The sequence below is a fragment of the Centrocercus urophasianus genome, unplaced genomic scaffold (assembly GCF_019232065.1).
Source record: "Centrocercus urophasianus isolate 14NV4802_14NV808 unplaced genomic scaffold, USGS_Curo_1.0 seq_15, whole genome shotgun sequence".
Classification (NCBI taxonomy): domain Eukaryota; kingdom Metazoa; phylum Chordata; class Aves; order Galliformes; family Phasianidae; genus Centrocercus; species Centrocercus urophasianus.
The window spans coordinates 24,961,655-24,978,170 of record NW_024884697.1 but is presented as its reverse complement, the minus strand read 5'-3'; the positions used below and the strand labels follow the sequence as shown (position 1 = coordinate 24,978,170).

Sequence of the window (16,516 nt, the reverse complement as noted above, 5' to 3'; positions counted from 1 at the left end):
GCTAGGGGCCACCCTACTTTCAGGCCTTTGAAATCATCAAGAGCTTGTTCTCTCTACTTAGCACTCCAATGGGCTGCTTCATTTTGATTTTCTCATCAATATCTTGGTTCTGCTAAGATGAATGATCCAGAAACAAAATGCTGTGCTAGCTGCCTGTTGTGCCTCCTCCTAAATTTGATGGAGCCTCCCACATATTTGCAAATAGGGGGCAGCTGGGGAGACCAGTCAATATCTGGAAATATTTTGAATATCTATTTAATTTCATTGTTCTTTTTTTGTTTTCAGCTCAAAATAGGTGTGCTTTTACAATAGTCTCCATACCAAACCTTAGTATGTACATTCCAGCTTGCTTGCTGAAAAGCTTTCTTTCTGAATATTGAAAATTTAATATTTATGTACTCTTGCCTATTCACGTGAACTGAAAATCTTTGTAATTTTAAAGCTGGTTACATTCTCTTATAAATTAACTCTTAGTGGTATGGTTTATTTTTCAGTCATTATCTAACACATTAAAACCTTGTTTCAAAGAAGCTAAAAGACCTGGGAATAAAGTGTTTTGGGTACTGTGCATCTTTAATATCATCAAAGCTCACCATAGGTGTTTTGCTGCTTTTAATTCTAGATACTGGTCTTATTTTTCTAATCTGGTGAATAAGCCCCCCCCCAGTTGACTTCACATCACTTCTTAGTAATTTGTTTAGTGTAAAAAATGGGAGGACAAGCAGATCCAAGCCCTCCTCTCCACCACTCTTAAGAATCTCCTGACATTACATCAGCTTAGATCTGCCAAACCGTTCAGCAGATGTAAAAATGAATGGAAAGGTTACTTTTGTAGTGTAATAATTAGAGCATTTACCATGGCAACAGACCTATTAAAGTTCTTCCATTTAGTCATGCGTTATCTTATTAAAAATGGTGAATTCAGCTCCGCTACTCCATTTTCACAAAGCTCCTGTAAACAGCTTTTTTGCAAAGAAGAACCTGGGATTCAGACTGTGCCTAGTCAGCACACAATGTCTCTGGGCTAGTCCAGGGGCAGCACCAATTGCAGGGGCACACTGATTGCAAACTGTACGCACAGTACGCTCCAGAAATCCCAGTGAGCATCCTGAAGATGCCACGTTTCCAATGACACCACAGTGAAGTCATTGACTACTTCTACTTTTCTCATTCATAGAAGGATATGAGGGATATGCAAGCATTGATATCTGTAACATACAACACTTACAGATGGAAGACGACATAAAATTGCTGAGTGTCAGTATAGTACTAAAGCAGTATCACCGCCAGCAGCAGGATTTATCTGTGTGGGAGAAAGGGTTCACAGCAGCGCTTCATCAGTTTTAGTACATCCAGAGAGGCAAGGACATTAGGAACTGGGTGCACTGTTTGCATTTTCTTCTCAGCTACAGCTGTATGCAGCAGAGCAGCAATGCCTGGCTGTTGTGCAGCACTTGGAGGTGCGGAAGGAATGAGCAACAAACAACATCTGTCCGTTCACAAAGGGACTGTAGGTTGGCTGTTAAATGCTGTGGGACAGCTTGTTTTGAGCTACACTATTGTAAAGGCAAATGGAAATCACAGCAGTCTTGTTCCTCATTTACAACTTTCTTGCATTAAAGAGAGGGTAGGTTGCTTGTTAAGAGGTAGGCGCTGTCAGGCTGTTTTTGCTTTCTGCTCCGAATACAGCCACTAATACAGTCACAAAACTGCTTTGTGCACTACTGAAGTCCTAAAAGAACTAGAACCCTATTTTCATAAGGGATAAAACAACCTCTTTTGAAGTCTAAAAAAATGTATCATTCAAATAACTATACAGCATTAGAACATTTTTCTTCAGAAAACGGTCCTTCATATACTTGGGTCTGGCTAGAAAACTCCCATAAATGGCTTTTCTGATACAAAGGCAACTGTGTAATAATGTTGAAAATTCAAAGTTCAGAAGAAAAACAAATGTTTCAAGTTTCCCTTGTACCAGAGAAACAGGCTCCTGCACAACTGCAAAGTTTCAGATTCAAAGTAAGAGCACTCTGCAGTGCTCTCAAATGACTAATACTGAAATTAGATACACTAGAATACTGAAATTGGATTTCATGTATACCAATAATAGGACAAAGAGAAGCACACACATTTTACAAAATGGAAAAGATCTTTTACCTGAGTTTTCAAAGTCAAATATTTGATATAAGCAATTTCAGTAGTTTCAGTCATTTCTGTCATCTTTTCCTCTTCACATAAAAATTACTTCATCAGACTGATAACAAATCATATGTGAAAGTTTATTAAAGCAGAAGAAAAACAGGGATATCAAATTTTACACTCAAGTAATTGACAAATGCAAGTCTTTAACAATAGAGCTTCTGTGAGAACCCAGGAAACAATGCCATTATGCTGTGCAAACACCTTTCAGTGAAGTACATACAGCTTCAGCCAAAGGACAGGGTTCCTCATTTCTCTATAGCCTGATACTAATTATTCCACAGAAATGTTGTACTCCTACAGTGAAAGTGTTGCACAACCCCGTGAAACTGTTGCCAGGGATCTTTTCCAAATTGATGATAAAGGAGCCTTGAGAAAACCTGCTTGTGATAAAATTTCTACTATTGAAAGCATTATTTAATATTCTACTGAATAATTGGCAGACTCCTCAAATTTGGGGAAATGCAAAGCATACTGAGTTGTTGGGTGTTTTGTTGTTTTTAAGGGTAATAATGGTTTAGCCAAGCCCGAAATGCAGAAGATCACACATGATGTGTGCTTGCATCCACTCTGTTAAAAAATCACGTACTGGACTTTGAAGGTGATACTACTATTTGAAGCTCATTCTAGGGCTGTCCCACTGTGGCCTCTGGAAGACACAAAAGGGGGTACTAGAAGAGCTTGCTGAATGGCAAGGCTTGCATTTCAGCAGAGTAACTTTGTGACCAGTATCATTCCAGTAGCTTGAGAGCAGAAACCAAGATTAATGTGGCTTGCTGGGTTGAGTCCCAGTTTCAACCACAGTATTTTGGACACTTTCATTACACCTTCCTGCGTTAACCGTGAGACAGAGACAGACACGATTATGAGACTGAAATAAACTGGGCTTCTCTCTCCAGCTTCTGAGCAGATCGAAGTCAAAACAGCCACATATGGTATAGGGAATATAGAAATCTTAGAATTTGTAGAACATGAACTGCCCATTCAATTACTTATGTAAAATCTATTTCGCAATTCTCATCACTGCTTTGTGCTCTACTGAGCAGAGACGCTAACGGAGAAAGGGGAGGAACAACATACATAACTTTGCATCACATTTCACTTTTTCTCTCCAACTTTGAAAGATAAAAGACGAGATTTCTAGCAAGAGTGGCAGTGCCCACAGCACAAGATCAGAACAAAATTCTGTGAACTACAGAGTTCACCTTCCTCCGCTGCTTATTCTGCTAGTTTTTTTTTCCCTGCTGTTATTTATTTGCTTTCATGTGCTCCTTCAACTAAGATGACAGCGAGAACATCCTCATAAGCCTGAGGGCTTTGTGGTTGACATTCTCAGCTGTGTCACTTCCACATTGCTACTAAAAGAAATAAATGGGTTCTAGATATGCTACTCGGTAGATTTTTTCAACCATATAACACCCTGTTTGACAGAGCATGAATGGAGTTTTGCATCAAGATCTTTTACTTTGTTTTTGGTCCTTTTCTTCTGTGGAACTCTTAGGTATCAATCAGATAAGAAGCCTAAATGCTTAACTAACAACATCAAGTTTATCAGGAGGAGGACATTCAAGAATAACAGATTTGTCTACTAAACCCAGGATTTTAACAAAACAAGTTGTTTCCATATTGCAAAAGAAATGTGCACAACTGTCCTGATAAAATTTAATTACAGACTAATTCAGAAACACTACATATAATTCCACACTAAAATAGCTAAATCTTCATTTTTGGAAAAAGCAAACAAAAAAAAACCAAACCAAAACAGAACACTTTACTCAACATGCTTAAAGGAAAACTGAGAGCTGAAAATAAAGAAGTGACAACAAAACATGCTCCCTACCTGATTCACATAGCTTTATATGTTGAAGTAAAATAACAGTCCCATTCTGGGAACAAGAACACAGGCTACAGAAGAGGCACATTCTAACATAAAAATGGAAATAAATAGAAGAGAGTTTTCCATGTTTTCTTAGTTCTCCCAAATCTCATCCCTGTAACATTGGAAGTGAGCTGTCAGGTGCTGTCATTACAAACCATGTGAGCACATGTGCTCATGTCAAAGCAGTCTGCTTGCTAGTTATCTCATCAGAGGTATTTCCAAAGCTCTGTCATCCTGACTGGAAGATTAATAGCTGCTTCCTCCTCATGAACCCCTGAAACCAAAATTGCAGAACTTGGTGAAGATCTCCCTCATACATTCCATTTATCATTGTTTACTGTGAAGCACTCCGTGGCTCTCTACCCCCACTCAAATAGTTCTCACCCTTCTCTAAGGCATTATTTAATCACAAGCAATGTAAAATCATCTTACTGTCATGATGACAGATCCTACAAATCCCTTCTACTGAGTACGGTCTTGATCTGTTGTATTGCACAGTAAGAGGGTTTGCAGGATTATCTACTACAAGTTTTCAAAAGTTATCCAGAACTGAAGAAGTTTTAAATCCCGGACCTCAACCCCAAGCAATGTTAGGAAACACATTTCATTTGAGCATCTTCTTGAGATCATTGCTGTCCATTTCTTTTCCTGGCATACAAGCCAAGACAGGCACAGAATCCAATGACGCTGACAGCGAGGCCCAGCAGGAACGCAATTGTATCTCCTGCATCCATGGCTTCAACCACTGGCAGCACCAGCAGCAGTGCACTGAGGACCAGGAGAAGTTTTGAGGCGCACCCAGCAGAAGACATGCTGCTGACCCCACAAGGAAGTTAAATGATGAAAGCTGTAGAAAGCAGGTCCTTCGGCACTATCTGCTTAGAAAACAAAAGGAACGTGACTGGACCTCCCTTCCTTCTCCCTTGGATTCTATTCCCAAAAGCCAACCAACGAGATTGCTGTACTACAAGCATCTGGGTGGGAGTTAGGACAACAAGTTACAAAAACATGCAACTTAATGTCATGAGACAACTATGGCGAGTTTGCAATTTTTCACTTCTTTTTCCACTAGGCTGAAACAAGTCTCTGAAGCCTTTTGGTGAGGGCGGCTCAGAGCATGCTCTGCTGCCCCGTGCCGGCTCGCTGCACGCTCTGTATGCGGGCCTGTCCCTGGGCTTTCAGGATGGGTGGCCGACACGAACCGCTGGCACGGCACGGCCTCGGGAGCTGTGCACACAGGACTACAGAGAACGTGGATGTAAGTGCCAGTCCCTCCCTGTGAATACGCTCTAGGACAAACGTCCCATCCGGTTTCACAAAGTTCATGAGAACCGGTTTGAGATAAGCTCAAAGAAACGGAGGAAAAGAAAACACAAGCGGTGTTTTACCCGGGGCCACACCCTAGGTACCTTCGCTAAAGTAAGGCGGCACGAGCAGAAGGAAACTCCCGGCCAGCGCCGGACGGGGCCTGCCCGCCCCGCGCAGCTTCCCGGTCTGGTCGGGGCTCCGGCAGCCCGCGGCCACCGGGACTCCGCGCGGCGCCTTCCCCGCTCCCTCGGCAGCGCTGAGCAGCCGTCGCCCTCCCACGCGGCCCGGCCCGCCCCGCAGGCCCTGCCCTCACGGCGGCCGCCGCCGGACCGCGGACCTCGGTCACCTCCTGCAGCAACGTAGCGTCGCCGACTCCGGGCCGGGCGGCGTCCCCGCTCGGCACCGGGCGCTCAGCTCCTGGGGAAGGCCACTTCCCACCCCGCCGCCTCGTCGCGCTGCCAGGGCCCGGCCGCCGCCATGACAGGAAGGGGCGGTGGAGGGCCGGAGCCGGGGGCGGGCTGACCCGGCCGGGCCGCCTCCCGCCGGGCACGAGGTGCCGCGACGCGGTCTTCGCTCGTCCGCAGAGCCCGCCTCGGCTCCTTCGAGCATCCCGGGTGTGGGCGGGCCGCGGCTCGGCAGTGTCGCCTTTCCCCCCCTTGAGCGGCGGAGCGAGCGCCGCGCTGCTGTGAGGGCCGCGGGGCCACGCCGCTGTGCGAGCGGCCGCAGCCCGCGAGTCTGGCGTGGGAAGGCCGCCAGTGTTTCGGCTGCACGCCAGTGAAACGATAAGCGGCTGGCTGAGCGCTCGTCGCTCTGGAAATAAATAAATAGCGCGAGGTGCTCCTGTGGAACTGCAGATGCCGCTTTGGGACCTGACAGGGCAGCGGTACCAAGTACTGATAGCACCAGCGTAACAAGAGCCTCTTTGTAGGTGTGTAAAGGGTGTATAAACGTGTGTGCAGGGTGCAGAGCTGCATGGTGCCTTAACAACAGAAAAGATTGTAATCAGGCAACTACCTGTCATCACCCACAACACCCAGTAAAAGGTCCTGGTTCTTGATCTTATTTCTGCTTCAGAGCTGCTCGTAGGAGCGCTGTGTCTCATGCTGTGTCTTCTGTTACACAGAGCAGGACTAAAATGTTTTTATTGTAAGTGCCACAGCAGCATACCCAGCTAGTTCCTTATGGAAGCTCGAGTTGAAGCTCACAGATGTGAGAGACCTTTCAACTCTACGTTTTAGAGCTCATCATGTCAGTAATGAAGAGTTATGCCATCTTTGGACTTGCATATTTTGAAGGTGAGGAGTGCAAAATCCAAGGAGAAGACTGATTATAGCAAAATTATCTTGCTTTCTCTCTCCTGAACACTTTACATGATGTAGAGAAGTACAGTAGAAATGCTGTGGAAAATTTGGATTGTAAGGTATATCGTGTATTAACAATAGCATGGAAGTGCTATTGAGAATTAGAAAACACTGTCATTTGAGGATGTATCTCTGGCTTATTAGCTTTTCCAGTGCCATTGCATTTCTTAGCTTTGGCTTCAGATACAGAGTGCTTTGAAAAAATGCCAACAAAATCTAAACAGTGAAGGAGACTCTTGTGGTTTTTGTGCTGTCTGAATAGCAGAGAGATGTGTATTCAGCTTCAAGCTCTGCCATCAACTTCCTCCATCACCTCAGGCAAATCTTCCTTTTGACCTATCACTGCTTTGATTGTTGAGCTCAAGCTATTATGTAACTAATATTCAGAGGAAAGGCAGAGAACTCCCAAAGCTGACAAGTTAAAGCTTTGTAAATGCTGAGGCACAAGGCTAAGGAGGTATGCGTGAGACTGGAAATTGAAAATAAAGTGCACATTCTGGGCAGGGAAAAGTTACAAGATAATCAGCAGAGAAGGGCTGCACGCTGAAGGGGGATTTATTTTTTCTTGCTCCTGCTCAATTTGTGCAGGAGAGCCATTTGTTTATTACATGACCACACTGATCTAAGAAGCTTTCTGATCAATTTTTGGACTTCAGCTGTAATGAGAAATGCTAACCCTGATTACTGATAAGACATTGACTACGGTGCAATGATTATCGGTTTTAAACCAGCGTGTTCACCCTTGAGCTACTTTTCTGTGATACTGAATCTGACATTTTTGCTGGCTGTTTCTATATCCTCACTGCATCGTTTCACTCAGATCCATCCACTTTTTCTCTTACAAAAGCAATGACTTGCTTTATTTAGTCTTCTCTGTCTTTGAATTCCCCATCATAATTCAGATTCTACTTCATACACTTCATTTGCCTCTGCACTTAAAATACAGCATGATTTACTTCTATCATTAACCTTATCCACATGCTTCTCAGTCTACTGTCACAGAAATGTTGACTTCATCCTTACTCTTCCTTCCTCTCTGTCCCCTCCCCTCTTATCACGTGTACCTGTTTTATCCTGCCTTATTTTTTCTTTTTTGTTTCTTGAGGTTTCCTCTCAAGTAAATGTAGTTAGCCATAGACCTTTCCTATCATGAAAACACCGATTGGATTCCCTTTTTGTAACCAGTGCTGTTTTTATTCCTTTAATCTCTATCCCCTCCAAACATGCTGTGCGAATTGCTCTAATTAGAATGTGTGTCTCCTTCAGTATGCTCCATCCTCCCTCCATCAGCTGAAACTGCTCATGTTGGTATCTCTAGTTAATGTCCCAAGAATGAAGGCCCTTGTTTTGTTATTCACTCTCTGATTGAAGGACTGCCTTTGAAACATTCATTCTTCTTCCAAAATGCAGTATTCACCTGCTTTTCAAAAAAGTTTTCTTTCCTGATTCTTCACTTCTACTTCTTAAATATTGCTTTCTTTTCTCCTGTTGAGATAATGATAGGTTTCTACTTGTTATTTTTCCTCTTAACTCTTGTTTTTTCTTGACTTTCTATGGATTGGCTGCCCTTCTCAACAAATGTGTTTTCAGATATCAGCCTTTAACTCCTGCTTCCTTTATCTTCCCCCTTTTTTTTCCCACCTGGTGGCGTTGAAGTCTTACTGCACCTCGCACAGCAGCTCTTTGATAGCTCATGACTGTATTACCTGTAGTTATGCCTTAACAATGATTCTCTCTTACTGTGACCCCTGCAGCTTTGTTTATTCAAAGTGCTGTTGCTAAGGTGCCTCTCTCTGGTTTGTCATTTTTGCTGTGTTCCCTCACTTCATAATCCTCTGGTGTTACATTTTCTCCTTTGCTGAACCAAAGACAATTTTCTTCTGAATCACAGAAGGCCTTTGCAGTGTAATCTTCCTTCGTACTGGTTTATCCTATTGCCATGTCATGAGGTTAACTTCTACCTCTCTTTTGTCACCCTGGCGGACTCTTTTTGATCCCTCTGAGAAGCAAAAGTTACTTCTTTCTCAGAGTGGGGAAGGGCTTACAGAAGGAATTGTGCTACTTTTTGATACAAAATTCTTTCTTTTGGCACCACATGCTTCCTGCTGTCCTTTATACAGCCATAAAAATAAAGGATTAAATAGCCCAGTGATTCCTCTTCCCTCAGTCCTTTGCTCCTCTAGTCTGGCAGGGGATCTCCTGTGCTGCTGGAATCTCTTTGAGTTCTCTTGCCAAGACTTCAGAGACGTCTGTGCAGCACTGGCTGAAGCAGAGGCACAGAGGCAGCTGCCAGCCCTGCAGAAAAAAGCTCTGGAGTTGGTGCTGGCAGGAGGCGGGAGCCGTGAAACTGCAGGAGTGAGTGCAGAGCGTGCCAGCCAGAGTTAAACACCCATTGATTGACTTCCGTGCTGAACTCCGCAGGGGAATGCAAGAGCTACCCATCAATACTGGTTAATCCAGGGATTCCCCATGATTATTGTAAGCAATGCCATGCTTCTTTTGGATTATGAGGAGCAGGCATCTGGGTTTTTTGTAGAATATAATACAGCAGAGGTGGAGATCTGCTGGAACAATGCTCCCAAACTCTCTCCAGCTCTGAGTTATTTAAGACTGAATGCAGTCTTCTTGACTTCAGTCTGTTTTTTTTTTTGTGCTGATGTAAACGATTGAGATGTTTTTGCATTATTCATCAGCATTTCCACTGGTAAGTTGAATATTGTGTTTTGCATGGTTTATTCTTTTTGAGAAAAATGAATTAGTGTACATTATCAAGAAAATATATACAGCAATTTAGCTTCAGAGGACCTGGCTATGCTGTGTTCATCAGTATGAATGGTAAGCAAAAGAGGATACTATTCAACACAGAAATGACAGAATGGGATTTAAAGGGGAGTAGCGGCTGTCATCCACACATTCTTTTGTGTAGCACATCTTTTTTTTTTTTCCAAGTTATGCTGTCAGATGTTTTCTCCTGTGCATATGATTAAAATAAGTAGAAGTTTAATAAAAATAAAAAATGATTTAAAACATGTGAAGCTTGAATAATCACGTGTTTTAAATCTAGAACTAATCTGTATTTGGATATATTTATCTATAGAAACATGTAAATATCCTTTTTTATCTTATCAGCTTTAGACATTAGAAATAAAGCTTGGCTACTTACAGAGTTCTAGCTATCTAAATATGAGTGCTTTAGTCATAAATGAGGAAACTGTTATTATAAAATTGTCCCTTAAATTTGCATGCCTAAAATATACTGTTTTAGGATTGGTGTCTGAAAAGAAGGTGGCCAAAAATAGAAAATAATTAGGGAAAACAAGAGGTTAGTATCAGACTCAAGGTGATGTGTCTGGCAAGTGGGAAAGAAGTCGGAATGAGGAGCTGTGTCCTCTGCCCAAACTCACTTCCTGGGGGAGGAGGATCACAGAAGCAGAGAATGGGTCACACTGGAAAACATGATGCCCTGTCTGGTTTTTAATTTCTCCAAGGGTGGAAACTGCACAGTATCTCTGTGCAATCTACACCAGTGCCCAATCACTCTCACAGTAAATTGTTTTTCTTATGTTTAAATGGCATTTTCTTTGTTTTGGTTTTCACCCCTTACGCCTTGTCCCATCACTAGACTCTTCTGAATATAGCTTGGCTCTGTCTTTAAGAAGATATTTATACACATGGCTAAGAAACCACCTGTCCCTTTTCTTCTGCAAGCTGAGCAATCCCAGCACACCCAATCTTTTATAATATGCCAGATGCTTCAGATCCTAAATCACCTCCTTTGCTCTTTGCTGGACACTGTTCAGTAATGCCATGCCACTATTGTAATGGAGAACTCAGGACTGGCCCCAGATCTTTGTTTCTCACAAGTTAAGCCAAAGGATCACCTCCATCAGTCTGTTAGCAGTGCTTTACCTAGCACAGCCCAGGGTGTTTTCAGCAAACATTATGGCCCTGCAATACTGCTATGTTGTCCTATTCTCCACTGACCCAAGGAATAGAGGGGTGTTGGAATAATTTATACGCTTCTCGGCAGCTGTTAAGTCATCACATTCATTAATGCTCTGTGGTTCTGGGACCCTCATTAGAGCATGATTGGTGTAGTCCTTGTACTGGGGTCTCAAGAAGGCAGCTCAGTTTTTCTCTCAGCACGTGCTCTGGAGGAATTTTTTGCACTGATGCAAACATTTCAGAACTCTTTTGTCAGAGTTCTGTGTCAATCTCCCAGTGAGGGCCCAGGCTGCTCAGCTTCTGCACACAGTGAACAGTCCTGCTGCCAAATGAGCAGGCATTTTAATGTAAGTGTATCTGAGGCAAGAAGCAATTAAATTTACACAATTAAAAATGAACAAAGGCTGGAGAACAAAAACAGGAAAAAGAGTGAAGTCACAAAGGGAAAAACTAAAGGTGACACTGATGGGAGACAATCAGAGAAGAGAACTAAATTCTTCAAAGGAAAAAGAAAACTTGATGGTTGCAGCTGACCCTAATAAGAACTAATTAAAATGTTGCAATTCATCTCAAATGTGTTATTTATTTGGTATTTCTGAGCTTGAATTCCTTATTGGAAATACCATCTCATTGACATATTGGAATTTTCCTATAGCCTTCAGTGAGGCCACGATCCCATGTGTACTTGAAATATAGGGGCAATTATTCTTCTCAGTGTTGAAATTTCATAATTTTTCTGATGCATGTGCAGCAGTCCAGTGCTAAAGGGAATGCCTGTAAAAGATTCCTGTAAATAAATAATTGCATTGAAAGTCATTTATCCTAAAATTGACATGTATTTATTTGGTAAATGCTGAAGTTTTGCTGTTGCAAGTTAAAAAAATGTATTTGTGGAATAAATCTCCCGTTTCTTATTTTGGTCATAGAAGGCTCTAAAAATACTTCGTAAAATAGAAAGCAAATCTGGATTATTTCAATGCCAGACTAAAGGGAAGGGACATCATTCATGAGGGACACATTTAATGAGCCAACTGTCCGCTCTCAATAGCTTGAAATTAATTCCAGCACTTGGTTATTTGGCTCCCTTTTCATTAGCAAAAACAGTTTGAGTTTCACTGTTGAACTAAATACACAGCTGTTGCTACAAAAGACACCGTGATTTCAGAAAAATATAATGGCTTAATGTCTTTGTGTCTCACGGATTACACAAACCTTTAAAGAAAAATACACTCATCTTCTGTTACCAGTCTGAAAGTTCATGTGGTGAGAAAAATCGCTCATCGTGAGTAAACTGAGAAATACAATTGTAAATACATGTAATTAAAACTGACATTTCTCACCTTAACAGCTCCAGTGGCCATGGTGATAAGAATCTAAGATACGTGAAAAATGGGAGCTATATATATTCAGTGTATGTTTAGTAACTACATATATTAAATATAAAATAGTAAAATAATAATAATGGTAGGTTAGTACTATGGCACCTGATCCAGACTCAGTTACCAAAGTAACGGGAAAAATTTCCACAGAATAACTGGGTTTGGGATGGTGTTTAAATACCATTTTTCATGGTGTAGTATGAAGTATACTTACCCCATTTTACAGCTGGGGTAAGTAAGAAGAAAGACAAATCCTTGAAACTCTTCTGGAAGATCACCAGGACAGTCGAGAAAGAATCCAGCACTTTCAGAGAATCATGGAATCATATGGTTGGAAAGGATCTGCAAGATCATCTGATCTAACCATCCTCCTGTCACCATTACTACCACAAGCTACTAAAACATATCCTGTAGCTCCTCATCCAGACACTTCTTGAACATCACCAGGGACAGTGATTCTACCTCCTCCCTGGGCAGCCATACCAGTACCTGACCACTCTTTGAGTGAAAAAGTTTTTCCTTATGTCCAATCTAAATCTCCTCTGGTATAACTTGTAGCCATTTCCTGGCGTCCTGGTTGTTGTCTGGGAGAAAAGGCCAAACCCCTCCTCATCACAGCCTTCTTTCAGGAAGTTGTAGACAGCAATGATGTCTCTGCTGAGCCTTCTCCAGGCTAAACAATCCCAGATTGCCAATTTCTTCTTGCCACTAAATTGTAGTGGCAAACTTCCTCCAAAACACTTAAAATGAAACTGGTGTTCCTTATATATTAATATGGTATTAATTGTGTCCTGAATAGTTCAGTCTTGAAAAGGATGTAGATTCTTCTAGTTCTTAATTATCTTTATTGTATATGGCTGCGTAACCTATTTGGAAAAGAACTGAGGAATTATATATGTACTGAAAGCCATTCTTAGTCACTTACTTCTGTTCCCACGTACCTGATTGTAACTTCCACAGATTTCTGTGGGAACAGAAGAGGAAAATCCCTTTGTGAAAATATTCTGTCAAGTTGTATGGTATCTTGCGCCAAACCACAAACCCCCTGAATGTTTCAGGAGGAGACTTCTGCAGTGACAAAGTTCAACATTTTCCGTGCTGATTGTCCTTATGTTCCAGCTGAGATACAAATATTACTGTAATGCAAACTGTATGGAAATACGTATATTTCCATCACTGTTTTCAAAATATTTTGGTAGCATCTTAGATCGTGGAAGATTTTATTTTGCCAGTGCTAAATTTCAAATGGAAGCTGCTTAACTTACAGGGCTATTTGCTGTTGTGCTTAATCACTTTTGAGAATCAATCCCTTCTTCAGGGAAGGAGCAGGAAAAATTACACACTTTGTGCTTTAGGGAAGTGTTACTTCTCTGTGGAAGTTTCTATAAATATAGTATGTAGTTGTTTCATCTGCTGTGAACTCATCAGTATCAGAACAAAGGAAGGCTTAAACTTTAGCATTTCTTAGATAAAATACCCAATGCCCATGATAATAAAATGTGCATAAAACACACACCAACAGGTATGTATGTAACTATGTAAAGAAATGTATGTATGTGCATACACATGCAGACGTGCAGTCTTGCAGTACTTAGGAAGTTTCACTTCTCCCTAAGACTGAGCACTGCCTGCACTCTTTGGTGGCATCCTGTGAAGCACTTAATTACCTGCTACCTTATGAGCACATCCACAGTATGACCATAGTCATCGAGACCATTTACATTTAGTCTTGCACTTGCTTCTCTGCATCAGGAGCAGCACGTTCAGAGCCCTGACAGATAAAGCCTGAAACACATACCCCACCAAACAGAGGCAAACAGTTCCTGCAGCTGGCATTTTACTTTTTGATAAGATGCTTCTGAGTATTATGGTTGGGTTTTCACTGCACAGGAGCTGGGTTTTGTGCCTCAGTGTTACGTGCTGTCGCGTACCTCTGTGCACAGAATGCCAACAACTGTTCAGAGAAACTTTGCAATTACAAATGTGTATAAGAGGCATCTATATTAAAGGCCATTTGAAAATGTATTCTAATGTATAAGGATTTTGAGAATGTGGAGAATAAACTTTTAAAAGAAGAGTGACAGGAGATTACCAAGTTTGAAACCAATTTTACATGAGCCTCTGCATTCTAATGGTTTTGACTACATTATAAACACATTGTCTACCTGTTCCCATTGCAGAATATCTTGAAAGTATTTAATAGGTGGTTCTAATTGCTCACATTCATAGTCTCTGAGGACTCCTTTTGCTAGTATCTGTCATCTTCTGGAAGTGTCAAGCACTGAGGGATTCAAAATTTATTCTGACTCTTTTATGACTTGCAGTCCAAATAGAGATAATAAGTCATAGTTTCTCTTCACCAGCTCATAGTAATGTAGCCTTTTATTTATCCATGATTGCAGGCAATTAGAAAGCAAATATACGTTAAGCTGCACATTTTAGAGCACAATAGTTATATGCAGATTGGCTTAGACATTGCTTTCCTTACAGATATTGTCCTTCTGTTTCATGCCTTTTTGTTATTTTTGATGCATCAGAGAAAATTTCTGCGTAGCATGGGGAGACCATAAAGCAGAAGGTCATATGGGTCAAAGAGGGAGATGACAGGAGTGTGGGTTGATATTTTAACAGTAGGTACTGGGAGAAAAGGTTGCATTTTGATTTAAAGAGAAAGCTATGACAAGGTCTATTGACATTTAAGTGCTTGAAAGAAGTTATGGGTGGAAGATTGCATTGCAGTTTTCAGACAGTTGTATTCTTTGCATTGTGGGAAAGAAAACAGTAGCTGGTTTGGCTGGTGAGTTTTAACACGTGAAGCCAGATGGAGACCATCTAAACTTATTGCTTAAAAGTAGCAATTTCTGATCAGTTCTGTCACTGCCATTGCCACTGGACCAGATGCTTTGTGCTATGGTGTTGAGGCTGTTTTGGGAGCTCCCACAGTACTGGGCTTATACTGGGCAATACAAAAGAAGGGAAAGAGTTAAAAAAAAAGTTCCAAACTCTATGACAGGCCATAGTGAGCTGATTATGGCTGTAAGAAGAATGGTGGATTTGAATTAATAGACAGATTAAATGCTGCTATAACTTGTAAACAGCCACTGAGAAATCCTCATTCCTATCTTAACTCTAACAGGTTTGTGTAGTGAAAGGTCAGCAACTGTTAAAGTTCTTTATGTTACAGTCCTTTGTCTTTCACAAGATCACCTTTTTCCTTTGTACTTGCACTAAAAATCTCAACAGTAAGTCACTGTGACAGTAATACATTTGTAAAACATTTTAGTGTACACACTGCTCTTACGAGGATGGAGAACATTACCTGAACTGCTAATAATCCCATTTGTTTGGCTTTATTCCTAATGTCCCTGTGGGGTCAGAGTTGTCGTGCTGTCTGCGTGAAGGACAAATGATGAGCCTTTGATGTCAGTTTGAAGTGCAGAAATGTTACTGCTATTAGCATTGCAAACTTCAGTAAACAACTAATACAGAGATCAATTCTTTGGGCTGTACCTGGTGTTCAAGTGAAGTTCAATTCTAAGTCTTTTCTGTTACTTAGCTAATGCTAGAACCATAACTCATTCCTGGTAGTGTACTTATTATTATTTTCCTTTCTAACAGTTTCCTAAGTATTTGCTCTAAGTTTAGGATCATGCTGAAAGCAGAATGAACCTTATTGACAAGTTTGGTTCACTTCCTTCGATTGACATTTTCAAGCTGCTAAGATGCAGCAATCATACTTCTCTGAAGATCTGAAGTTACAGGAAGGCATCATGCTTAGCCTTTAGATGCAGTTGACCTTATGATGAGATGAGTAATGAGAGAATTAATGTTATTTAATCCTCCCTGTGATCATCTAAGGAAATTTGGCATGGCACATTTTCTCTTTTTGCTTATTCTTTATATGAATTACAGAACTGAGTTCTGAGTGTTGTTTTCAGTGCTTTAGTTGTGACATTTGATTATGAGTAATGAAATGCCCCATAGTTTCATTAATAATTATAAAAATTTATTGGTAGAAAAGCACAAAACAGTTGCAAATATAAAACCTTGACCTCGGCAAACTTAGGTCAAATTCATCAAGCAGACAGGTCATGGATGTATCTCCATGTGACACCGCTGCTGTTGGTATTACCCAGCTGCCTGTTGATCCACAAATGCCTGTAATCCTTCCATCAGGCAGGTACAACACCAGCTGTGAGCTCCACAGCTAGCAATCTGCCTACTGATCATTCAGGAGAGACCTCAACTCAAAGCTCTAGGAGTTGGATGCTCAGTGATGGGGGGATCTACTCCACACCACTGTAGTCTCGGACCATGGCCATGCTTGAGATGTGCTTCAGCTGAATGCAACCTTTACCTCAGTTCGGGGACCAGGTGTGTAAATGTTGGTGTGAGCACACGCTGCTATGCTGCACTGAGCAACACTTTGCATCCAAAAGATTCAG

The 16,516-nt window shown here is 41.5% G+C and overlaps 1 protein-coding gene across 3 annotated transcripts; it reads right to left on the bottom strand.

The window, feature by feature from the left end:
* Positions 1–2,258: 2,258 nt before the first annotated feature.
* SMIM30 (small integral membrane protein 30) lies at positions 2,259–5,842 on the bottom strand. Of its 3 annotated transcripts, none has more exons than XM_042815794.1 (2): positions 5,724–5,842; positions 2,259–4,953 (listed from the first exon to the last, which is right to left on the bottom strand). In XM_042815794.1, the coding sequence occupies exon 2, from the start codon at positions 4,888–4,890 to the stop codon at positions 4,705–4,707; it is 186 nt and encodes a 61-aa protein (XP_042671728.1). In that variant the 5' UTR covers positions 4,891–4,953; positions 5,724–5,842; the 3' UTR covers positions 2,259–4,704. The 3 variants fall into 3 exon arrangements, with proteins under 3 accessions (XP_042671728.1, XP_042671729.1, XP_042671730.1); XM_042815795.1 differs by having other exon boundaries at positions 5,733–5,830; XM_042815796.1 differs by lacking the exon at positions 5,724–5,842 and adding an exon at positions 5,488–5,564.
* Between the last annotated feature and the right edge of the window lie 10,674 nt (positions 5,843–16,516).

What these genes read in the sequence shown, in the direction of transcription:
- SMIM30 (XM_042815794.1), bottom strand. Translation starts at nt 4,890, where the DNA reads ATGTCTTCTGCTGGGTGCGCCTCAAAACTTCTCCTGGTCCTCAGTGCA.